The 26646-nt window shown below is 39.4% G+C and overlaps 1 protein-coding gene and 1 pseudogene across 4 annotated transcripts in view; one reads left to right on the forward strand and one right to left on the reverse strand.

Annotated features, from left to right (window-relative positions):
* The window catches only part of LOC110060179 (uncharacterized), a 27269-nt gene continuing 623 nt past the window's right edge, over positions 1–26646 (forward strand). The window contains exons 1-8 of one of the 4 annotated variants that reach the window (XM_089298666.1): positions 1–811; positions 2384–2689; positions 6932–7166; positions 17123–18609; positions 19590–23548; positions 25209–25470; positions 25601–25729; positions 26314–26646. The exon at positions 26314–26646 is cut by the window's right edge and continues 623 nt beyond it. In XM_089298666.1, the coding sequence (XP_089154792.1) occupies positions 227–811; positions 2384–2689; positions 6932–7166; positions 17123–18609; positions 19590–19787 (2811 nt within the window). In that variant the 5' untranslated portion in view covers positions 1–226 and the 3' untranslated portion in view covers positions 19788–23548; positions 25209–25470; positions 25601–25729; positions 26314–26646. Of the gene's footprint in view, positions 812–2383; positions 2690–6931; positions 7167–17122; positions 18610–19589; positions 23549–25208; positions 25471–25600 lie in introns of all 4 variants that reach the window. The other 3 variants (XM_089298662.1, XM_089298665.1, XM_089298663.1) reach the window with 3 other exon arrangements.
* Positions 8825–12856, reverse strand: LOC149106410 (ATP-dependent helicase wrn-1-like; annotated as a pseudogene).

Raw genomic sequence — 26646 nt, forward strand, 5'->3', positions numbered from 1 at the left:
TTTACGAGAGAAAAAATTACGCTGCCCACCCCCAAGTGCAGCTTAATTGTTATGCCGAAAGTTTTGCGAACAACGGCGACGATTTTGGCTTGGCTTCGGACGAAGTCCCTTAGGGCTACCAAGAACAAAAGGCTATTCATTTTTGCTGAAAGTGAGATGTTGAGCCGGAACAATAGACCATTTCTTGATACGGTGTATTCGTTGTTCTATTTGTCTGCGATACGGTATGGACGAGGAAGAGACCAAGGGGAAATATATTCTTCTCCGTGGTAGTGTGGCCGCAGTCGATAAAGGAATTTTCGCTTACTTGAGACATATTGCGCGAGCTGCTGTTTCTGCAGTGTCATCAGTGAGAGCAAATAGCCAGAGTCAACCAGACACGGACCTGCCGGAAACAACAAGGGAAGAGGACTTGGAACCAGCAAGAGAGGACTTTGCGACTTGGTATCAAGCAAGAAATACTTTTGGAACAGAATTTGTACCCAGGGGAGAGTTATTTGAAGCTATTCTTGGAGCGAAACGACATTCAGATAGAATAGCCCTTGTTGGCATTAGACGTAAATCATTGTGTCTTGAATGTAGCACAGCGGACGTAACTCGACTTTCGGACGAAGATGTCAACTTGCTTTTGGCGATTTCTGCTTCTGAATTGAGATATCAAACGTTTAAACAAGGGCTGCAGTTTGGGCGCCAACTTTTACCAGGCGACTCAGTTTTTGTTTCAGTGAAAGGAGTTAATTTGCGTGGTGTTGTTCGTTTCAAGGGGGAATTACCGTCTTGTCTTGGCATTATGTTTGGAGTTGAGCTGCCAGTAAGTAGCTTGTTTGATGTAAGTGTTCTATCTTTGAGGACCGTTCACAAAATTTAAATCGGATTGTATTAACATAACCTACATCGGATCGGATCAGACAATCAAAACTTCATGTAGGGCCAAGTCCGATCGGACTGATAAAAATACCTGGATTGGATCAATGGGGCCCGTCATAAATTCCCCCCTTCCCCATCCCCCACCCCAAATCGAAGAGTATAAAGCTGGTAAGACTAATATTTGGAGCCTTGCAGAATGAGCAACACCTGCAGGTTTTTTAAATCCAATTCTGTCTGATCCTGGTTATGTGAACACCCTTATTTAAGCTTTTAGTGATGAAATTTCTATCAGCCAAACCTGATTGTAGAATAACTGTCAGTTTTTAAACTCATGAATTCTCAATTGCACTCATTCTCATTTGCAATCATAGTTATGTAGGTGTCCCCTTAAAGGGCGCACTACTGGCAAACTGTTTATGGCGACTTGTAGGCAGATTTGAATGAATATTCGCCTTTAGTGGTGGGAGAAATGAGGAAGGTTTTGTTTTGTAATACCTTGCACAGCAGGAAAGATGGAGGACTTTGTTAACCAAGAGTTAGCCATTGTGAGTAGTGGTCAAATGAATAAGTGATAAGAAGATTAAAGTCCAGCAATCATATTTCATAGTTGCGACCTTTTTAACCATTAATTTGTTTGGTCTTGTTTTTGCTGAGAATGCCCTCTAAGAAATGAAACCACTGATATGTAAAGGACAAACTACTAAATGTAGATTGGAAAGTTAAACTGGCAAACATTGTTTAATTTTATTGCCCACCACACGCTCTCATTTCTTAGAATCGGAACATGCGTTTGAACATTTTCCTCAAATGAAATGTCTTAGACTTCTTTCCTGAAGATGCTTGAAGATTTGTTACTTTGATGTTTTGAGAATTTTGACAGTTTCCTGGTCCTAGGATTTATTTTGCTCAACAAAACATTGTTGACAGTAGTTTTCCTCTCTAAATCAGATAATTTGGGGAAGTACTGTTATTTACATGCAATTTCCATTCTCACATAATTTGTTGTAAGCTTACATACTTGTTGAAAGTGTGTTAAAGGGCTTTTCCTAAAAATACCATTGGTAATGCTCTTTAATTTGCAGGTTTAGAATTGACTGTAACTAGTAATTAGTTCAGCCTCATTCAGTGTCCTAGCTATTAGCACAGTGGAATTTAGAGTAAGAGCCAGCTTGGGCTTCAGTGCTCTGCATGTTCTGCGGATAAAAGAAACCTAAAAATATGTTACTTCTGAGGCCAATGGAAAAATAGTAAGAGTAGATCACAGATAAATACAATAAGTATGCAAATGATATGAACATTTGGTCTTTTCGGGAAAATCTCAAACCTTGCCCTTGTGGTATTGATCTCGCTGTTGCTCATTCACTTTGGCAAGGTCTGAGCTTGAGATTTTTTCATTAAGACCTTACTTTGGTTGTAAAGTAGTTAACAGATTAGTTGCAATGATCATGATTATTTTTTCTGTATAGCGTAATTATCATGAAAACTAATATAGATTTTTTTTACACATTATTTCTAGTATGCCCAATGGCAGGGAACATGTGATGGGACATTCGAAAACAAGTGGTACTTTGAATGTACACTAGATTCTGGGGTTTTTGTTAGTCTTGATAAATTGACACCTCGAGGAGATACAGTTTTGCCATCAATTCTGAAAGGAAATGTCAAAGAAAAGTCACCTCAACAAAGAATTGAGAATTTACTTGAAATGAATCAAAGAGTTGTGGCATTCATTGAGGATCATCCAGCCAGAGGGACTGTGCGGTATATTGGTGAGGAGGAGGATGAAAGTGGAAATATACAAACAATTGTCGGATTGGAACTGGTAAGCCATGTTATCTTGGAAAGCAATTAAATTGTACTGTAAATATAGGTACATAATAATTTATACAACTCTGGTGCAGATACAGGATTTTAGAGGAGGGGGTTTGAGATACAGATGGCTGAAGGAAGTCCCCTATAGGGGGATCCAGGGACATCTGCTGGCATCCTTCCCTGGAAAATATTTAATCTTGAGGTTTTCAAAAATGGGATTAATCCAGCATTCTGAGGCCAAGTCAGTGTGTTATACACCCTAATACCTAATTATTTTTAATTTAGGGGGTTCACGTTCACAAACCCCCTAGATCTGGCCCAGACAACTGTACGTTGAAATTACATACAATTTTTTTGACATCTTTTTTGGCATACATATTAATTTTGTGCACATATTTTTTGACCTGGCATCATGCAAAATGTACCATCAAATTTTGTCTTTTACTGAGTGGGAAGTCTATGGAATAATTAACTGGGATGGCTTAAGGGCTAAGGCCGAGCCCAGTTCATATGCTTGTTAATATATCTACAAGCCACAGTAAAATACTGGTTTATATGGTGTACTCTATTTGTTCTTTTTTGGTTGCTTGGCTTGAACATAGTTGCCTCCAGAGAGCAGTGTCCTTTCTCTGGTGTTTCTTCCTTCCATTTGTTGCTTTATTCCCTGTTTGTATTCTGCATTTCACGGGTTTATGATATCATCTTTCGGAGATGTCTTCATTTCGGGATTTATGTGGTCCAACTTGATCTTTACTGTTGTTCTTCTTGTTGCTTCATAAGGTGTGATTCCTGTGGCTTGTGGTCTATAAGCAATTAGCATGTCTTGTATCACATTCTGTCTCTCGAACAGATCTTTAATCCCTTGCAAACTTGCTATGTGCTGTATCTTGTTTAGCATGTGTATGAACCTCTCTGCTTCACCATTCGCCTTTCAGGGTGAAGGATTGTTAATTTATGGTGTTAAAATCCTTCTTGCATTGCAAATTCAATGAGTTCCTTAGAGTTGAGTGGTGGTCTGTTGTCGCTCTCAATTCTCCTTGGTGTTCCATGAATGACAGAGATGTGCTTTTTTAAATATGTTTGTTGACTTGGCAGTTGGTTGATGCTACTACATATAGCTCTACAACTGAGTATGTGATCCATTTGTCGATTAGAAAGAGGTTACATAATATAATGACCATCTGGGTGTATATGGTCCACTGTGGTCTAGGGATACTTTACCCAACAGTTGGCTTGGGATGTTTGAATTGTTACATGTACATTGTTAGGCTCCTCTCTGTTCTCTGTTCCTGCTGCTACATGTATTTACCTTCAAAGCTCTGGCTGTGTTGTTCATACCGTTCATCAATGGGGACCACTATTTTCCTCTCAGTAACTGCTTGGTCTTGGTCTTGCCTAAGCATCCTATACTGCGTCCTATCATGACAACTTTTCCGTAGAGGGCTGCTTGCAGTGCGATAACACTTCTCTGAATATTAATCTTTGTGGATCTGATAACTGATATTTTTTACTTAAGTATGGCTTTTTGTCCTTATCTTGCTTGTGTTCTCCCAGTCTCCCCTGGCAATTCTCTCGATCCGTGTTATGACTAGTACAAGCTCTGCACTTGCATTGATAGTCCTTCTGATGATCTTCTTAGTGTTTTTTCTTCTGTCAGGCAGTGCGTGTCAAGAGAGGTAGTCTAGGGGCTCTGCTCCATCTTCCTTTTTCTGTACAATAGTTAATAATCACTGATTCTACCGGGGCTGCTTGCTGTTGGAGGTATTCATGGTCTGAGTCACTGCTTCTCTCTGATCAGCTTCTGCTGCTCTCTTGACTTGTCCCCTGTACTTTTCTTTGATTTGGTCTCACATTGCAACAAGAGGGATAGTCATTGCTGTCTGTAGGATGGGCAGTTTAGGTCTGGTCTTACAGTGGTTGCAGCTTTTGTCAGGCGTTACCCTTTCTTGTGTTCTTGCTTCCACTTGCTTCGACTTTCTGGGTGGTCACTGTGATGGAGTTCTGTGTTATCTTCTTCCGCCTTCTTTCTCATCTCTTAGCCTGAACTTCGACTGGCGTCTTAGTTTGGATGCCTTCTAGTCTTTCATGTTTTTCACTTGTTGATATCTCCCTTTTGGTTTTCCATCTAATAAATCGATCATCATATGATCTGTTCGGGCCTGCACGCTAATTCTTTGGAAAACCATAAGAAAAAGGTCCCGTATGAGGGCCGTATGCGTCGAAGTGATATAGTCGGAAAAATGCGTACGGCCCCGCAAAATCGATGCGAGTTATTAAAAGAAACAATTTTGTTGACGCAAAATTTTATTTTCTTCAAAATGAATGATGAAAGCGAACATTGTGACAGTGATTTTTACTATCTTGCCGAATTACCATGCAAAACTAATTAGTTGTCAACTTACTCTGAAAGCATAGAGAGAAAGTAAACACTTCCTGAAATGAAGAAGTTCACAACTTTATCAAAAGCCAACAACAAAATGGTCATATGATAAAATACTTATTGACTGAGTGAGGTCGGCGCTCGGTCCGCACGCTCTCACCTCGAGCCAAATATTTTCTCGTCCGGCCATCCCACTCAGTCAATAAGTACATATTATTAGATGTTCTAGTATTCTGTTCATGATCTTGTCCTTGAATTCGAAATCGTTCGCCTTTTCGCGTAAACGCGCGTAGCTAACAATGCTCTCTCCTAGTTCTGGCCTGTGTTTGCTGAATGTGTATCTGGGATGGTGTTTGTTTATCCTCAACGCGAAATGATTGTCTAGTTTTCAATTTAGCTCCTTGCAGTCGTCGTTTCCTACCACAGGAGTCGTGTCTGGAAGGTTGAGTGCATGTGTCTTGACATCTAGTTAGTAAAAAAATACCCCTTTTCGCCTGAAAATGTTTACCAAAATCAAAATAATTGAAACCATACCCTTTGGGGTGATACCTGCATATATATCATAGGATATTTAGTTGAATACTCTGCAAGGTGGAGGAGAAAAGAGTGAAACGACAACTTACGTATATGAGTGGCATTGAGATTTTGTTGTTGGAATGATATCCTCTGTGTCACTCTGTGGAAAATTTGTTTAAGGTGGCTCAAAACAGTTTCCAGCGCTTAGATTTCGATGGGTCATTATAACCACTCTTTATTACTTGATGCTACAATCATGGCATCGAAAAGCTGCCCAATCATTGCCCAATCAAAATAGGTTACCATAGCAACAGCATGACCTAAAAACACCCTTTCGAAAATTTAAGGTGGCTCTGAACCCCACCTACAGAATTTTTCTAAACTTTGCCAAAAATTGCGTCTTATCATGCTTATCAAATGTTGATAATATATAAAAAAAATTCACCGTGCCATTTTTGAATTGTAAGCCCCTAAAGCTGTAATTAGTATAGGCAATCATATGGTTTCGAGTTCACTTTGGAATTAATTTGCACGAGTGAGCTTTTTGAAAACCTCACAAGTGCAAATTAATTCCAAACGGAACGAGAAAAACCGTATGATTATTAATAATATAAACGTGAAAAAGTTCGCATGGAGGAAGTGCCGGAAGATCTTTCTTGATGCCATTTTTCTCATTCAAGAAAACTTTTTTCAAAGTTTCCACTCAAAATTTTCGTCATCATTTTACGTGATATCATTGGCGTAGAAAAATTCCTATTTTCTGTCAGCCAATCATAATCCAGAATTACCACGTGTAATTTTCATTGGTGTTACACTTTTTGCACCGGTGTTACACTTGAACTGGACTGCTCTTAGCCAATCGGAATCGAGTAATTTTTTTATGTATATTATTAAGGGTATTACAATGACCCATCAAAATCCAAGTGCTGGGAACTGTTTTGAGCCACTTTAATTCAGGCGTTCAAATTTGCCATAAATCAAACTCCTCTTTTATTGAAGCACAGTAGTTTAAACCAATTATTTTGAAAGCGATATGCCCTTGCCTAACTTTACTATTGGTAAGTGTCAAAGAGTCAATCTGTGAGTAAATTAGTACTAATTTGAGTATATGAGTATGCGGGGAATTACACTAATAATATGGGGACTGACTGACGGAATGAAAGAACGAACAAACGAACTTACAAGCGAAGGAATGAATAAATGACCGAACGAACAAACAGTCATGCTCATTCGTGAATGAGCATGACTGACTGATTGACTGAGAGTGACTGACTAAATGAATGAGCGAACACACAAACGAACGCATGCATGGATGAATGAAAACTTTATTTCTTTTTCAACCTCGTTTACGTGTAGGATGAAAGGATTGGGAGTGGCAATGGAAAACGGAATGGACGGCAATTGTTTGTTTGTAGCACAGGATTTGCACGCTTTGTTGATTTAGAAAGCGTCATACCAGAGGGCCACTTTGATGAGAACCCTAAAGAGACTACAGGAAAGAAAACGCTGGACAAAGAGGATGCTATTCAGGAACAAATTCGACGAGATGAAGCTTTAGCGAGATCGATGAGTTATGATTACAGAACACCATGTAAGTCAACACATTCCTCAGATTGCCATAGATTCATTTACCTTGTATTGCATTATTGCTGTTTTAGTACAGAGTGCACTATTAGGATGGGTTAGGGGGTTTTCGTCCACTAATTACTGAACCATTATGGTGTTAACTTTAAAAGTTGTATGATTCATTTACTGTGCGGCCTGCTGCCAAGCACGGTTCATAATTAGCTCAAAGTTCGTTCATATTTTTGTCGGTGATTTAGCTCGTACCCTGCGTGCCCAACTCCACTGCCAAAGTGCTGGGAGAGCAGTGGCATACACTTGACTCCTCCGTGAGGCTTTTAGTTTAAGGAAGGGAGGGCTGGAAGGTTGGTAATTTTCGAGCCACGGAATATGAATATCCATCTTTTCCGAGAGGGCACGGTAACGAATCCTGCAATCTTATTGGTTCTTAGCGCGGTCCGGATTTTCTCATCTCTGAACACGGTCGCGGTAACAGCTACTCTCCCTCGCAGCCGTTTTTAGTGTCGTCACGCAACGCTCCTCAAACGGCTGCTCACGTTCGAACAACATACCTTTCTCTTTGTTGTGAGATCACTAACATCGTTTCTGATGTGACCAATCAGAGCAAAGAAGAATGTGATCAACATCGTTTTTTCCGCGAACTCGCAAGTGTTCTTCTACAATGGAGGAAACACCGAAAAAGCCGGTGTTGCAAATCGATCTTTGTTTTATTTGTTCCGTTGGAGTTGAGAAAAAAGAAAAAGTCTGCATATTTGGGAAAAGTTCTTTCGATTCCTCAGCGATTTTTAGATCCTGCCTCGATGTTAATGTTAGTAGTATTCAGATACCAGCGAGTTGTTAATTTGCAAATCCTGCCATGATAGCTGCATGATAGGCGCCTTATCAAGTTCAAAAAGGCATCTGGTCACCTCGAAGAGCTTAAACAGGAATTGAAGGGAATCTACAAGGATCGCAAAGTTCTAAGAACGAAGCATTCACTAAGCAAAGACAACAATGGGAAAACCGCAGAAGCGCACCTTGGGAAAGCTGCGAAGTGTTTATAGTTCCCGAGTAATAGCGCGCTTGCCACTTGTATTTCTCCTGGTGCTGTAGCCAATTCTACCGTGATTAGCAGACAGGGAAGTTATTATGCTCGGATAAAGTTGCCCATTGGCCTGTATCCTATTCGAAGTCATCCTCACGGACTTGTGCCGTAGGCTTTCCACAGTCAATTAGGAAGACCCTTGTGCGAATTTCGTCAGGCGATACATACCTCGACTATAAATGTCTTCGAAGAAATAGTGGGACGGTCTTACATTCATTTCTGTGACTTCAAGCGAGACAGGTTGAAGGAATTGGATGCCTCAAAAGTACATTCTTGGATAAGTAAGCACATAAAAAATGTGCTCAGGGGCATTAGTTAACAAATAAAGAAGCCTAAGCCGTGTATTACACTGTGATAAAACACTACGGGCATTTGAGAACACGAGGGAAATGCATTTCTCGAGTGTTCTCAGATGTCCGGAGTGTTTTATCACAGTGCAATACACGGCTTAGGCTTCTTCATTTGCTTTATGATATAGATTTTATACACGCAAAACAATAAAACACACTTTTTCTATGTTTTATACTCTGATAAAACATGGATTTTTGACCGATCAGACTGCGCGTAGGGTCCTATCTATATTATAAAGGAAGATAAACAGAAATAACGGAACATTTGTTGCCGCATCTGAAATGGAAAAGAACATAACTTTGAACAATTCAAACTGTTTTTCTAGTTTGAACTGATAAATGTGCAAAACGTATGATGCCCCAGGAGGTACTGAGGTGAAATAGTGTCAAGTATATGTGAATGAAGAAGAATTGTCATTACCTGGCAAAAATAGTCCTAATCAGAGCCCACCAAAAAGTTTGCTGGACACGAGTAAAGCTCACCTGACCCCTTCCTTATACCCATAACTCCTTCCACTGCTCACTGAAAATTCAGATGATCCCTTGCATGCAACTACTTCCAGAAATTCCCTGGTTGCCATTAGCAAAGCCAATCTGGCAATGGCAGTCTGGTAGGAGAGACGACAGACACCAAGTAGTAATAAAGTAGTAGTAAGTAGTACAGTGGAAAATATATATAACGGCGCTGTATCAAGCGGCCACCTTGTATTAAGCGGACAGTTTTCAAATTCCCCGGCAATTTTTCGCTCATGTAAACGCTGTATTTGCTACCTGTATTAGGCGGCCACCTCTTTTCAGCGTCCGCGGCCACCCTGTAGCAGTCCTATGTTTGTCTTTGTTTGTTATTTTTACCTGTATTAAGCGGCTACCCTTGAACGGAAACTAAACCACGTCTTTTTACATATGCGGTATTTTAGTGTGTTTGAAATGCGGTCCATCATCATTGACATAAAGGAGTATCATGTACAAAGCTACTGCAAACTGATAGTCGGTCGCTTAGTATCGTCAGCGCTTTTCAGATTTCCGCAATGTGCTGAGGTACAGTACCATATCACGAACGCCTTTAAAATTGACATTGAACCACGCCCAGTGAGTATTTTTAGTGATCCTGTATTAAGCGGCCACCTATATTAAGCGGCCAGTTCTTCAAGTCCCGAGGGTGACCGTTATATACGGGTTCGACTGTAGTAATGTAATCTGAAAAAGTACATGTACTGTTAAATAATCAAGTTGTTGCCATCGTTTCCTTATTCATATTTTATAAATAATGACAAGTTGTATTCTAAATATTACTGCTCATTATACAAACAGAATGAATATCTCAATTTGAATCTGGCAGAAGCACCGCCTAACAGATTCAATTCAAAGTTATAACCAATTCATTAGGGTCTATGGGGGCACACATGAATCTTGCACTGTATTCGTAATCAAACTTCAGCTGTTATATTGGCTACATCTATCAAACATTATCTTTCTTATAGTAAAACAGACTTCACATGTGTTATGACCTGACCTGATAAAACAATCATGCAGTTGTTAAATTATGGCATGAATGCTTTTCGCCAGCCAATTACATTTATTCTGACATCAAAACGTGTTGAAATTACTATAGCAACAACCATTAACTTCCTATCTACAATGTGAAAAAATAAAACAATAGGCAGGGGTAGATTGGTCAAAACTGCTGGTGGCATTGTGCCATCTTCGATTGAATCATTGGCATTCATTCTTCCTGCAATGCTGAACTTTTTACAGTCAACTCTCTCGTAAGTGGACACCCGCGGGAATTGGAAAAAGTGTTCATTAGTAAAATTGTCCGCTTACGAGAATGATTTCCATAAGTGGGCACTCAAGGAAAATATGGTGGATGTCAGCTTACAGGAAAGCTACATTAGCGGGTGTTAATTACATGTTACAGTTACCGGTTTAGATGAGTTACTAGATCACATTCCTTTGACGATGACTGTATTTGTCACATTGTCCACAATCATCTCATAAAGTTCATCATCTTGCAAAAATTCCTACCATTCCTCTAGCAACTCATCATAAAGTTCATAGCCGTCAGTATCATTTACAGTAACTATTGCATCACTGTTAGCATTAATGTCTTGAAATACATTGATAACAATTAAAAGGATTCTCTGTACATACCTTCTGTCCCATATTTCTACCAACTTATAAATGTCAGCTATTGAGAAAAATTCTATGCAAGTTATCCAGAACCTGTGATATTTGTAGGGGGCGGGGTGGCCTCATGGTTAGTGCGCTCGACTCCGGAGCGAGCAGTCCAGGTTGGAGCCCTTGCTGGGGACATTGTGTTGTGTTCTTGAGCAAGACACTTAACTCTCACAGTGCCTCTCTCAACCGAGGTGTATAAATGGGTACCGGCGAATTTAATGCTGGGGGTAACCCTGCAATGGACTAGCATCCCATGCGGAGGGGAGTAGCAATACTCTTAGTGGCTTTTTGCTACTGAAACCGGGATAAGCTCCAGCCTGATGAGCCACTCGGCTAGTATGCAGACTTTACCTTTGCCTCTACCTGTGATATTTGGTGCCGGGAAAATCCCAAAATAAACTGTAAATTTGTTAAGGTCTTCACATTACCATTTGCAGTGGTACCAACTAGTTGCAAGACAATGGATTTGTTATACTCTATCAAATTTTTGTCTACAACTTTCTTTAGCTGTTGTGACACTTCTCTTATTTTAGATGAAGACATAGTATTGTTGTGTGTTTTGATAGGATATTTGGTAATGTTATCTGAGTGTGTCTAACCACATCTGCATCGAGTAGCGCAATTGTCACAACAAAGGTGGGGTTGTATTGGATACACGGACAAAGACTCAAAGTGATTCAGAAAGGTTTTTCTCCGGCACTCTTCAGCCTCAATGAAAAACTTCATACGGGTATCAATATGGCTCAATATAATTCCATGATACAGAACATATGCACCACTTTGGTGGCTATCCCTTCCCGTCCTACCAGTTTTTTGAACATAGGACTCCATATTTTTGGAATGTCCAAAATGTGTGACCCTATGAACACCTAGGCAGTCAACGCCTATTCCGAAGGCTATTGTTGCTATTATTAGACAAATGCTGACCATTGTCAGGCTGAAAGGACTCCAAAATGTTTTGCTTATTGGCTGTAGGAGTGGTTGTCATCATGTCAATGAGGACATTTCTGGAGTCATCTCAAACAAACATATGTTGCCCTAAAAGAGCTTTAATAGTAGCATAAAGTATACCACACTGTCTTAAATTTTGGCTATAAATAGTAGTTCTCTCAGTTTTCTGTCGATTCTGTTTTAGTTATTTTGGCATCGGCAAGCCGGCCAAAATAACATCCCAGTTCCATGTCTTTATCCATATATTGCACAACATAGGCGACATTTAATTTGTTCGGACTTGATTACTGCTGCATTTTCCATGCACAGAAGATTTAAAATTTTGTCCCTGGTCAATTTCGTTGCAGTTGCAGTCAGGGCTGCTATTGGCACATTAGCTGCGTCAGTTACCTTAATTGGTTCAGCTAGCTTCGAGTAAGAATCGTGGGATGCTGCCATTTTCTTGTCCTGTGATATTCACCTTCATTAAAGAAAATAAACTGCTTTAATCTATTTTATCACATTTTCCGTTGTTTTATACGCGTATTTATATAGACTTTCGACTGCCTTACGACATGCACTTCGTCAACTGCTATGACATACAGATTTTTTAGAATACACAGGGTTCGTCAGCGTTGACTTCCATCGTTCGTTCTTCAGCCATGCTTCAGGTGATCCATAAACTACCGAATATTGGCCATTTTCTACGCGAGTGCGTTTATGATCCTCAAGTGAACTTATGTTGGCTGTTTTTATCCCTAGCTCCTTCAAATGAGACACCTGATCCTCCATAAGGATTATAAATGACAATGTGACCAGGCTCTTCTGAGATAAAATCAAACTCGAAAGCTTTGCTACTTTTGCTGTTGCACACTGACTCAAATTGTACATAGAGTTATATGATCTTTATCATTTCGTTTTCTATAGTTTCTTTTTTGTCTTACCGTTCTTTATGTGCCTGAATAGTGTGAATAAAGATTGTTGTTGTTGTAGTGCTTGACACAGTAGAGATTTTCCGAAACCAGTGGGAAGATTGATAAGTACATCCTTTCCTTCCTCGACTATTTTCCTAATTCCTGTTTCTTGTTGTGCATTTAAACTAGAAATTCGGAATGTATTACTTACAACATTAAACGCTTCTTCAAGGGTCGCCATACTTCAACATGAAACATGCAATATGATTGGTTACATTACTTTAGCGCGCACTGTTCTTGGGATATGTCACCTAAACGGTGATAGGTTGAAATGGCATAAAGGAATGTTGTTCGAATGTTAGCAGCCGTTTGTGGGGAGGAGGGTTGCGTGATGACACTAAAAACGGCTACGAGGGAGACTAGGTAACAGCGGGTGAAATTTGACGTGTTATCACTTTTCGTGAGTGAACTAGTGGTAATCGTCAACCTTTGCTCATCTTACACTTCCATCGACGATTTATCTACACAAGTGTATCTATTCACTTTAGAATGGCAAGGAAATTACTGTAAGTAATTCAATCGAGTGTTTTAAAGTTGTGAGAGTTTGTTTGGTTGTTTGTAACTTGGCGCTGTAATGGCGCGTAATCTTTTGTTTCTCATCGCGTACAATTTTTACTAAACAGCTGAGTGAATTTCAGTCGAGTTTGATCGTTGGTGTATTTGAGAGAATTTCTGTGGAATACCCTTAATGAATTTCGTCGCTTTCTGCTATTTAATTTACGGTATAAAAGACTGATTTCAAGTGATTCGCAGTGACTGTCAGAAATTGCTTTCGTTGTATAACTTCTAACTTTGCTGGAAATTTCACACCGGAAAAGTAATTTCGCCCTATTTCGCATTGTTGTTTAGTTCCCGCCACTAGCTCACATAGCATGTCGTTTAGTTTGCTTCATTGTTTCGCTTCGTGTGCACGCTGTTGTTTAGTTAGCCTCATTGTCTCACGGTTCGCGCATAATCCACCGTAGGAAAAAAGATAGCGACTGTACATTTTACCACAATACCTTGCGAACCTAACACAGCCCATATGTCACAAAGAAAGCCAAATTTTTACAATATTTGTTCCTGTCCTAAGCACACTGAGTAGCCTAAGTTTGAGAATTTCATAACTCTTCTGTACGTTTTTATGAGCGTTGTTACGGTTTTCTTGCGCTAAGAACTATGGGGAAATGTACCAGTCGCCATCTTTTTTCCTATGGAGGATTAGCTTGCTACTTTTGTTACCGCCTTTGCCTGCTTCGTTTGTATTGTATTTGCTTTTTGTCTTCGGTGAATAAACGTGTTCTCTCTTGCTCGGAGTTTCGGCTCAACTTACTGGCGTTTTGTAGAACTGTAGTGGTGAACTAAATGCAATAAATATTAATTTGTAAGAAATGTATCTGTTCTTTAAGACACGCTTTTGTGACAAGTGTCTGAGTTAGTCGTTGCAGAGATTTTTGGTCGCAGGCGGCACGCAAGCCGATTTAGAGACACAGTGGCGTAAACAAACCCACTTGTAAGCCAGTTTACGATAGGAAAAAAATAAACATGTTATTTGCCGGCCTGAGGTCGGTTCATGTGGTGAAACACTGTGACCGAGGTCTTGAAAATACTGCGCGGGCCGCTCGGGCATGAAAATGCAGTTTTTCCCTGTAAGGACCGACCTCAAGCCGGCAAATAACACATATGCATATTTAGAAAACAGCCCTAAGAAAACACGCGCGGTGATTGATTAAAAATCGTGTTTCTATTAAGCAATTAGATTATGAGCGAGATTTCTATCGCGTGATAGTCGACAGAAATCGAAAGTAGAATCATCTAATTGTTTTAGTATAAATCTACTAGTCGTTCACAATTTTATCTAAATCCTTTTCGCAAAGAAGTGGCGGTCATTTTGTTAACAAGGGTACACAGCTAAGCTACTCACTATCTATCACAGAATAGATAGTGAGTAGCGTAGCCAATCAGTGAACGGTATTCGTGATAGAATGCTAGTAGATTTATACTATTAAGCAATTAAATTATAAGGTCGATATTTCTATTTAAACAATAGAGTGTTTGTGAGGAACTATCGGCTGATAGTTGCCCCGCGGAAATTTGATGTTCTTAAAACAAATATTCGCCCGAGAAGCGAAGCTTCGAGGGCAAATATGCTAGTTTTAAGAACATCACATTTGCAAGGGATAACTATCAGACCGATTGTTCTGAGACAAAAACACTCTATTGTCTTTATTGTTCACCCACTAAATTTTCTTCCGCGCGCCAGTTCAAAATTCAAATTGATTTATTTTCAACTTTTTTAGATGAAAGCCGTGAAAGGTCGTTAAAGCCAAATGTAAAATTTGAAAAAGAAAACAGACAAAAACCCACTTAACACATTGCAATTGTTTACTTTCTGTAAGCCCGCTTGTTTACAGAAACATTTTCACGGACGAGTACTATTCATCCGGGTATTTTCCTCGGACGGGCACTATGGGCTGATAGTGTATCTCCGCGAATGAACACTATCGCGTCCCGTGATCATTTTCAACCAACTGAATAAGAACGAGAGAAAATTTAGTGGTGAACTATAACGCGTGATAGTTGACGAGAGCGCAGGGCAGCCCGAGTCAAATCGAAAGCGAATAATCTAATTGTTTAGTATTAATCTAGTAGTCGTTCAAAACTTTATCTAAATACTCTTCACAGACACCTCGAAAACGCAAAGAAGCGGCCGCTATTTTGTTAACAAGCGCACACTGCTACTCCAGTCACCATCTATCATAGAATAAATAGTGAGTAGCGTAGCCAATCAGAGATAGTGAGTAGCGTAGCCAATCAGAGAACGACATTCGTGATAGAGCGCTAGTAGATTTGTACTAAAACTCGATAGAAACACGGTGCATGTTTTCTATTTCTTAACTATTATACTGCGCTTGGCAAAATTGAGAGAAGTCAGGAAGTGATATTCATGGATATCGCAAAACAATATACACTGTTCGAAATCCAGTTGTTCCACCTTCTGGTGCCCTGGAAAAACGGTGAACTATAGATTTATACTTCTTGCCTACATGGAAGTCGCAGTGCTGCTTGTTCGCCGAGTTTCAGGACATTTCATCGGAGTTCTCAGAGCGATTTCTTCTGTGGAAGAAAGCCCCAAACTGATTATACCATTTTATACCATGCCGTAGGAAATACAGCCAATCATAATACAGGAAAGCCGTTGAAGATTCGACGGTATTACATCCAACCTTCCCATCATGCGCTGCGCGTATGTCGCGTTAATTGTGTTGGCCACTGTATTTTTTATGGCATGGTATAAGGTAGTTATGAAACGCTCTCTCGTGGTATACCATGGAATACCCCGCTTGTCACTTGAATTCTCTCGAAAGACGTGCACGTGTACCTAGAAAATTTAAGTGACTCGTGGGATATTCCACAATGCACCATAAGTGAAGAGTTTATTGAAAACTTGTCGCGCTAAATTATAGTTAATCAACATCGCAACACTGTATCGGTCTGAAGATACGAAGTTACAGGTAGCGGAGAGGAAAAAGCTGTGAAAAATCTCGTGTACATTTTTCTTGCTGACGCTTTGTCAGTGATATGTGCTTCAATAGATGTATATTTCGAAAGTAACTGTTCGCCTGGGCCCGGTTGTTCAAAACCGCGATTAGACTAACCTCCGATTAAGCCTAATCGTCGATTAAATTTCCTAATCGTGGGTTAGCTAATCGGGGTTAGAAAACGGTTGCTGAAAAGGAGATTAAACGGCCGATTAACTAGTCCGCGATTAAGCGTAAAGTGGATTATTTTAATTGATCATAATGTATTCTTGCGCTATTTTACGTCACAGAATTGCGCGAAACTTTTGTTTTCTGTTGGCTTCTCTGCCCGTGAAACAGTGGCCTTGTTTACCCCAACTGTATCGCTGATAACTTGTAGAAAGTTACCACTGGCATATAAACTTAGTGATAGCAGCACTTTGGTCTATTGGTTCAAGAGCATGGCCACGCTTCGTTTTTCTCCGCAAATCCGCCTCTATGAGGTTTGCGATGTATTCAATGGACCGGCTCTCCCGAATCTCCAACGGATCCAAAGTTCTTGCTCGCTATAAGCAGTATGTTATGATTATATCGATAACATTTGTCCAACGAGAGGGAGATGAAATAACAAGCCGGACATTTTTCTTCAAATTTAATCGGCAGATTAGGGAGTTAATCCTCCTCTGGAGGTGTATTAAATTTAACCTGCCGATTAGAGTTTGATTAGCGCTAATCGGGCTTTGAGCAACGCAGTCTAATCGCAGATTAAATTTTAATCGTTGGTTAAGCAATTTAATCCCTGATTAGCGCTAATCGCGGGTTTGAACAACCGGGCCCTGATAACTAACCAATGACATGTAAACACAGAAATGACATTAACAGGTTTGAAAGGCAAAGGATCCCTAACCTGTTTCAAACACTACCAAACTCGCATATTTTGTCAACAGGGTACAGAGAAAAAGAGCTAGGAGAAGACTCGCAAAAAAAACTGAGGGAAATGGAACAGCATTTGAAAAATGTGCGGAAGGAAAAACAGCAACAAGAAGAGAACTCACAAAGAGAATTGAGGGAGATGGAACAGCTGGTGGCGAAAATGGAACAACAACTGAGAGAACAAGAAAGACTATCGGGCGAAAGGGAAAAGCAATTGACAATTTTCCAAGAAACATTGCGAGTAAAAGAGTTGCAAGAGAAGATCTTGCATGAGCTGCTGAAAGAGATCGACGAACAAGAAGAGAACTCACAAACACAATTAAGAGAGATACAACAACAGCTGATAGAGAAAGATAAACAAGAAGAGAATTTACTGAGGCAACTAAGAGAGATGGAACAACAGCTGAGCGAACAAGAAGAGAATTTACAAAGACAATTAAGTGAGATACGACAACAGCTGAGAGAGAAAGAAGAAGAAGAAGAGAACTTACAAAGACAAGTAAGGGAGATAGAACAACAGCTGAGAGAGAAAGACCAACAAGAAGAACATTTACAAAGACATCTAAGAGAGATGGAACAACAGCTGAGAGAGAAAGACGAACAAGAAGAAAATTTACAAAGACATCTAAGACAGATGGAACAACAGCTGAGAAGGAAAGACGAACAAGAAGAGAACTCACAAAGACAACTAACAGAGATGGAACAACAGCTGAGAAGGAAAGACGAACAGGAAGAGAATTTAGAAAGACAACTAAGGGAGATAGAACAACAGTTGGCAAACTCACAAGGGCAATTTCTAGAGGACGAAAGTGCTAACTTACACCAACAAGTCACTGCCCTAGAACGACAGCTGAGGGTAAAAGACCAGCAAGTGAATGAATTGGAGATAACTCTTTCAACAGCTCAGCAAGCATTGAGTGAACATCAACGCCGACAGGTCACACCTGACTGGGTCATTTCCCGTGATCAAATTCAGCTGACAGATAAACCCCTTGGTAAGGGAGGCTGGGGAAGTGTTGTCGAAGGGAAATATTGTGGCTGTTCTGTAGCAGTGAAGCAAATCCATGAGTTGATTCTTTCCCCTCACAACCGTACTTTGTTTGAAAGAGAAATGGACATTGCTTCAAGATGCCGCCATCCTTGTTTGCTGCAGTTCATTGGAGCAACTTATGACGAGGGAAGTCCTTTGTTTGTAACAGAGCTTATGGAATCAAGTTTACGAGCATTGTTAGAGCAGAGACCTCTCGCTGCAACAGAAGTCTCCATTCTTTCTTTAGATCTCGCCCGAGCATTAAACTACCTTCACCAAAAGAAACCTTCTCCAATTATTCACCGCGACATCAGCAGTGCTAATGTGTTACTATGGCGACAGGGTGACCAATGGCGAGGCAAAGTGTCAGATTATGGAACTGCAAATTTCATGAAACATACCATGACAGCTGCCCCTGGAGCTAGGATTTACATGGCTCCTGAAGCACTTACTTCAAAACAAACAGTCAAGGTTAGCCATGACTTGCTTAAAGTTTTCCATTTTTCATGTTTACATGTAGACTGGCCGTGTAGACACACACATCTATGATGTTTTAGTTGTAGGAACAATTTAAGCGATTCACGGGATGACTTAGAAAATGAAAATGGTTTAGAATTGCTCGCCTTATTTATCAGCAAATACAGTGAAACCCCGCTCTACGGACACCCGCTTAATACGGACACCTGCTTCTCACGTACAGTTTTCTTTGTCCCGACAACTAGAAAGCTCATATATTTTCTCTTATATAAGCCTGCTTAATACGGACACCCGGATAATGCGGACACTTTATCATGTCCCTTTGGTGTCCGTATTAACGGGGTTCCACTGTATTTACGATGCTGTTTTTATAAATTTTCTTCTTAATAGCCCACAAAAGAACTTAGGCAGGTTGTCAAACCTGAAGGTAATTTTAGTGTAAAAATGCTTGAGGTTCAAAACTGAGGGATCTCCTTCCGGGGACATCTTTAAATAATCCCGTTTTGGCTGAGTCGCGTGACGCCTGTTAAGAGCGATCGTTCCCGTAAAAAGATTTGATTGATTACGATAATATAACCAAACCTAAATAGTGTTTACCGTTGCAGTATGTGTTTTCCACAGATAATAAGCAACCTTAATGGCAGTTGCCCAAAACCTTGCAGTATGTGAAAGAACCACAACGTAGATTAATGCTCCATGAAAAAGAGTAATCGTATTTAAGGATTTACACTACAAGATATTTGAAAATTCTCTCAAAATTGCACTCGCCTTTTTAGATCCTTAGTTGCGCTGGCCTTCATCCAATTACTCATATATTATATGACAAAGAAAATCACGAAAGCGCGGGCGTTAATTTGATGAAGTTATTTAATGAAGTTACTTTCTCAGTTATATAATAAATAACTATTTATGCGTTTTACCTCCGAGTCGCTGGAGTAGATATCTTCAGTGTGTTTTATAATCGTTTTCTCTAGGTTGATGTGTACAGTTTCGGCGTTCTTCTCGGTGAAATGTGCATCCAGGAATTACCAGATCCTGAAAGGCGTAATCAACAAATCGCAATGGTCACAAACCGCCTGCTTCGTGCCCTTATACGGGGATGTCTGCGGTCAGAACCTGAGAAAAGACCAAATATGGAAGACATCATTGAGCAACTTGAAGAACCAGTTTAATGTCATGTCATTGCTACGTTGTTATTCTCAAACTACATGTAGGTTTGATTATTCTAGTCCAGTATATATTATTGGAACAAGGTTTCACAATATTTAGAGATTTTAGAAATGGTAAGCAATTTACTGAAATATATTCTCCCAGACGTCGTCAGTCATGGTATATATAGTGAACAGATTTGTAGCGAGATTAGATCTAATCAGTATAGCTAGTGCCAAAGATGCCTTGTATATATTTTACGATAACGATTTTTATGTCGAATATATATAGATAATACATGAGCGTGTGTAGATATGGAATATATCTGCGAGTGTTCAACTCGATGTAAAGTTGAACACGAGAAGAGATATTCCATATCTATAAGCAGCCATGTATTATTTTGTTTATTATATGGACATACTGATAACGACGTTTTTGACGATTTTCCGAAGATTTCCGACCACTTTCCGAAGACTTCCGAAGATTCTACAAAAATTGTCCGAAGGCCACACGGACGTTTCAGAACAATTTCCGAAAACTTGCGAAGATTACCGAAGATTTTGGAAGATAACCGAAGATAACCGAAGATTGCCGAAGACTTTTGAGGAAGATCCGAAGTTGTTTTGATCATACACCAACAAAGTTATGTACAGTTTAAGGGTCTAACATGATATTAATGAAGTAATCGATATCGTCACCAGTGAGGATATGGAAAATACGCCACCCGAGTCCCGGATGTGGTTTCGTATGAATTTTACCAGTGGTGTATTTTCTAGTAAAACACTCGTGTCTATATAATAAATATTTAAGAAATAGAACACATGTACCGTGTTTCTATCGAGTTATAGAAACACGAGTGGACTTTTGGGAGAACGAGAAATGCTGTGGGAACACGAGCCGCAGGCGAGTGTTTCCACAGCTTTTTCGAGTTCTCCCAAACTTGCACGAGTGTTTCTATCACTCGATAGAGACACGGAGAACATGGTTTCTATTTCTTTTAGAAAACACCGCGGCGAAAAAAGGGAAACAACTTGTTTACTTTGATCATCTAAATGTAAATTCTCTCTGCTCGCGCCATCATTACGTCAACAGCTCGTGCTAGCTCTGTGTTTCTATCGAGTTTCAATAGCATTCTACTAGTATACTAATGGAAATGCCGTAATCTGATTGGCTGAGCCATTGAACACTATCAGCCATAAGTGTGCAGTGGCTAGAGGTCGTCTAGGCAATGGGGACGTTTAATAAAATTCCTGAGAGGTCTGAACGAAGGACATTTACGGTTTCTTGACTTTTTAAAAAGTTGATATTATTGAAAAAATTGATGCGCGCGCGCACTTAACTTCAGTTTTAAATGACAGTTCAATCCGTGCGACCCTTTTCAGGCGCAAAGTTTAATAATACGTCAAGAAATAACTGGAAACCGTTAATTGAAGTCAATTCTAGTAAGAATTCTACTAAAACAATTAGATTATTCGCACTCGATTTCTATGAGGTAATAGTTGATGAGGCCGAAGGCCTCATTTTCATTTCATTTTATTTATTTATTCCATTCTAATATTACAAAGATAAATATAAAGTAGACAAGTAAGAGGGGAAATGGAACAGGGCAAAAATATAGCAAGCTAATTAGATGCCCTTGTTTAATTGACAATAATAATTAGGGTAAAAAAGTTAACTTAACATAGGAGAGGAAGAGGGCCGAAGGCCTCATCAACTATCACCTCATAGAAATCGAGAGCGAATAATCTAACTGTTAAATAGAAACACGGTTGTTAACCAATCAGCACGCGTATTTTCTTAGGGCTGTTTTCTAAATCTTATTAGCTGTTTTGGTGTGTAGTATCGCTGTACATTTTTACGAGTTGTGCCGTATTTTGACGAGCCCGTAGTGCGAGTCAAAATACAAACAACGAGTAAAAATATAAAGCGATACTACACGCCAAAACATCTAATTAGCGATTTATTAGACAACTGCTGCAGTCAATAAATTTATCAATGAAAGAGGAGAGTGTGACAGTTTTCCGTGCGCGCGCCGACCTGTATGGTAAACAGGTATCCTACTGTACAAGTAACTGTACAATATCGCTGTATATTTGTACTGTTATTTGGACGGTATTCGCTGCAGTTGGATAAGAAAGAGGTTTATTTTTTTTCATTATGTTCCATATTTTTTTTGGCATATTCTCAGAATATTGCGAAAACAGCTGCTCGAAGAAGCCTTGTAATATTATCTATTGACTGCTTAGAAAGGAGTTCTGTTCTCAAGAATGAGAGTTGCTTTATGTTAGAATACCATTCGTACATTCAGTCATTTCAAGTCAGCTTTGACAAAGACACCGGTGACATAGTTTCTTTTTGTTTTTAGAAAACAGTCCTAAGAAAATACGTGCGCTGATTGGTTTAAAACAGGAGCCATAATCGGGGACGGTGACCGTAAGCGCGCGCCATTTCAAGTATTGGGGTTGTCCCCATGATATGGGACAATAATTCTATTTTTAGAACAAATAGCTGCGAGGATTTTTGCGGATGTCGCGCGGGGGAAATGGCGTCCGAAATTCCGGAAATGTTTCACGTTTTGGCCCCACAACTCAACGCGTTTACGTCTGTTGGAATTTTGCTTAAGTATTTTCGTCGTAAGCTGCTCCAGTTTGAGTGAAGTAAGACAGTGTCGAATTTAGGTATGTTCCGCTGTAAGCTTACATGTATCGCTGACCAAGTTGGGTTCCGACTGATGCTTCTTTTACATGAGCTGTACATTACTCCACTTTAAATTTCACATATGTTGAAGATTAACAGCTTTTCCACTACACAGCAAAAAACTAGCTGGATATATTTAGATATAGCAGAGCTTCAGGACTTCATAGTTTCCTAGCTCCTCTTGCCACACGCTTGCGAGGAATTTGTCAGTCTATCGCGACCGAAAAGTAAAACAAAATAATTGCTAGTTTGAGTTTCGCTTGAATTGTAAGCAACGCTTGATGTTTCATCAAGGCTTAATAACTTTACGTCCGTAGATACTGCTCAGTTTTACTCGTGTAAAAATCCAGCAAATTCTCTGTTGTCGATGAATGAGAGCGCCCGCCGATGCGTGTTTCGTACAGTCATTAAACATGACAAATTGTACTTCCGCCGCACTTTCGTGTGAAAGCGTACATCGAACTCAAACAATAGCTCTATAGTTTTTAAATATGTTTAAGATTGATAAATGTTTGAGAACATATTAAAAGCTACGCTGAAAATATGTGAATAAAGCAGAAACAATCAGCAAAGTTACGATGACGCTTTCTTTAATCAACTTGGAATAACGATTTCGATTTTGATGATCGAGTTATCAAAACTCCTTGTCTATTTTCATTTTCGCAGTTTAAAACTTCACTATGCTTATGTTGAAGAAACACACATGATGTTAGTAGCCTTTTTTGCATTCGTGAAATTTGTTGCAGCATCTCAGCACAAAAGATAACGAAAGAAATCTTTGTCAAGATTTGTTGACAATTGAAAACACCGACTCGGACTTGAAAGTGCACGAGCGACAGAGCTGAAAAACGACTGCGCATGCGTAGGGTTTTGGCGGGTGAGTCGACGAGTGGTTGCATTTTCGATCGTTTGATCGATGCATTCGATGTTAATTTTTTGGACTAATATTATCCGAGAAAAATGGAGAAGATGGAACTTTCAATGTCATTTCAGTCAAGCAGATGTTCCTGATATCCTGAACATATTTCTGGCTATATTGACGGTCTAAACACAGCAAATTCTAGCAGACATCGGTCGCAGCGCCATGGTGAGTAGTGAACGCTTTACGCTTGTTAAGTTTATTTTAGATACCACTTACAGGTTAAAAAAGTGTAAATTTCAACTCCCTTGTTGTCAATACATCTATTCAAATGTGTTTGCTCTTTACAAATAATTATATATAGATGTAACCGACCCGCAAGGATAAACCTGCCACGTAAGCTCGCATTTGAGCACATCAGCTTACATTTGTACTTGAGCACTCGTTGCATGCTTTTGGACCTCACGGGAACAAACTGTAAAGGAAATGATTCCTTCTTCATGTTGAAATATTTATGTATTTACCCTGCCACTCAACATTCCTGGAGATATGACAGAAAAATTAATGGAACGCTGAGTATTCTTACTTGTGAAATTGAACAGAGAATTTGGAAAGGTAAAAAAATATCTGCTCTCATGGGCTGACCTTGACTTTGCGGATTTAAGCTTATATTTCGCTAATAACGAGTCTATAAAGGCTTACTTTCTGGATACAGTAGTCGGAGTTCAAATTCAGTTTGGTGCACATTTCTACAGATGCCTTTCCTTATTTATCTCCCCGTCAATTTAGTAACTATAAAAATTAGTCAATGGAGCCTGAAATATGCACGGAAATGCTCAAAACTTTGAGTGAAAAACTGTGCGCAAAATTTCCCTCAACCAAACGGTAAGAATTGCCTGTCTCGACGATGCTTTCTCGGGAATTCTTGAACTGGAAGCAAGCCCAGTAGAAGGTCAATCACCGCAGCAAAAATATAAGAAAGGGAGAAAAAGGAAAGGAGAAAAAAAATGAATAAGAGAAAAACGAAAAGTTTACAGATGTAAACCACACTTTCTTTTTGATTTCTACGTATGCCCTGGCTAAAATGTCGTAAAACGCGATGCTGGTGGAAAGAAAGGCATGCTGTCCTGTTGCAACTGCTATTTGAGTAGATTGCAGCTAATTTGGCTCATATCCAGCCTGAAAATGTCTAAAATGTCCAAAAAATGCTTTTTAGACAAAAAGCTCCTGGAGTTAATGGGTTAAAAAGTAGTTTAAATAGTGGAATTTAGGAAGCTAGCAAAATATATGCTAAAAATGCTAAAAAGCTGGGAAAAGTTTAGTGAGGTGTTAGTGAAACTTTACATTAGTGACTGTACCAAGAGTGAACTGAAAATTGTTGACTTGCTTCAACCAAGAAAGTAATTCGAAGGAGTACTGCCATTCTGCAAAAGCTGTATTGGGCTCCACTGTTCCCATGTAAGTGGCTGTCTGAAGAGGAAAACATCTTGTGTGGTTGGAATGAAGACGACAGTATTGGAATTTAAAATAAAAATAGATGTTTTGCTGTGTGTTGAAGCAGTTCTCCAGTGAAAAGGTAAATTAGCTGCAGGACTTGCTTCAGGGATAATGCTAACAGGCATTTCAGGTCCTACAGTGGTGCCACCAATTACATTGTTTTATACAGTAGATGATTGTAGAGCTTGTAAACGCCAAATGTTTGAGGAATGTTTTGTGTCACTGAGTCATAGATGCTGTTACCCACTAAAATCCCTGGCACAATTAGCTGGTACACCCATGTCTGGCTCAGTGGACTGTTGAGCAGAGGAATTTGAACATTTTCTGAAAAGAACCTTTTGCTAAACAAAAGTGCAATAAAAGTACAGGCATTGCTTCCTTTTTTTCGTAGAATTGTGGACTGTGAAATACTGCTTGGGAATGACCAGAAAGTGACATTGCCATGATGGTTCAGAGGGATGATAATGAGTGTTAGAACTCAAGAAGAGCTGTTAGAGAGAGACGAGGTATTTGTAGCTGAAGGTTGACTTCTGGATGAATGATTGGCCCGGGATGGAGGAGGGATAGTTGCATAAGTATCCAGGATGCTTTTAACCTTTTGAGACCATTCTGGTGAGGTGTAGAAAAGTTCAGTGTCGGATATGTTCAAGCCTGTAATTGGTGCATTATTGCTTTCATCTTTATGGAGTTCATCATCATCATCATTTTCTCTTTCATTAGCATTTTTAGACAACAAAAGCCCATTGTTGAAGGCGTTTGCTAACTTTGAACTTTTTTCTTCAGTGGTTCAGCACAGATTGGACAGCAATGATTTGAAGGCAAGCAAGCTTGGTGAAAGCAGTGGAAGCAGGCCAGTCTAACAATGGTATCTGTTTCTCTTGTGCAAGTTGGAAAATCACAGTAAATATCTGGGTGAGGTTGTTGGCCTGGCTCTACATCATCGAGATTATAACTTAGTGGAAAACACTTGGTGTCTACTGTGGTTTCAAACGTTGGGAGATGGTACAGTGGCTTCCCTTTTGGTCTTCCATTATTTGCAACTGGACGTTCAACCTGAGCCAAATAAATGAAATGTTGAAAAATTAAATTATGTGCATGTCAGTGGTACATGTGTATTTATTATGAGGAAAACATGATGTTAGTAATTTTGTTTGTTTGTTTTTATTTTCCATTTTTTAAGTCAGAGATGTTATCAGTATTCATTAATTATGTTTGTTTATTTTAATATTCATTCTATTGTTTGGTACATTTGTCTGCATATCCTTATCCTACATATCTAAGAATCATGTAAAGAAGCCTAAACCACGCATTTTAATTAAACTGTCTTAACACACCTCAGGAATTTGAAAATACTTTAGAAATGTGGAAAATGCTTGCTTGCAGCTTGTGTTTTTCAAATTTTCTTGCATCATCAAATTCTCGTATTGATTTATGATGGTATAATAAATGGTTTAGACTTCTGTATTTATTAATTTTATGACTTTTTTTATTTTCAGCATTGTTACCTGGTATGATTTGTGGCAGTTCTGTGAAATGCTCTTAAACAGATCAAGAAGAAATTCTGCACTTTTCCCTGCAATAAGCCACAAGTTGGATTCACTCTGCTGACCATGGTGGTACTGTGGAACAAAGGACTGGACAAAGGAACTTATTTGTACCGGTTTTACATTTGCATGTCACAAGAAACTCAGAAATACGTGCCACTCATTTTAAAGGGCGTTCTTATTGTAACCTTCCAGTAACCATACCTTTTGAGGAGGGCTGTAATCGAAATTAAATTAAATTAATTAGCCAAATGGCTTTTTTTTCAATGATATTTTTTGGTAGTG

The sequence above is a fragment of the Orbicella faveolata genome, unplaced genomic scaffold (genome assembly GCF_042242905.1).
Source record: "Orbicella faveolata isolate gen_17 unplaced genomic scaffold, um_ofav_v1 contig_3, whole genome shotgun sequence".
Taxonomy (NCBI): Eukaryota; Metazoa; Cnidaria; class Anthozoa; order Scleractinia; family Merulinidae; genus Orbicella; species Orbicella faveolata.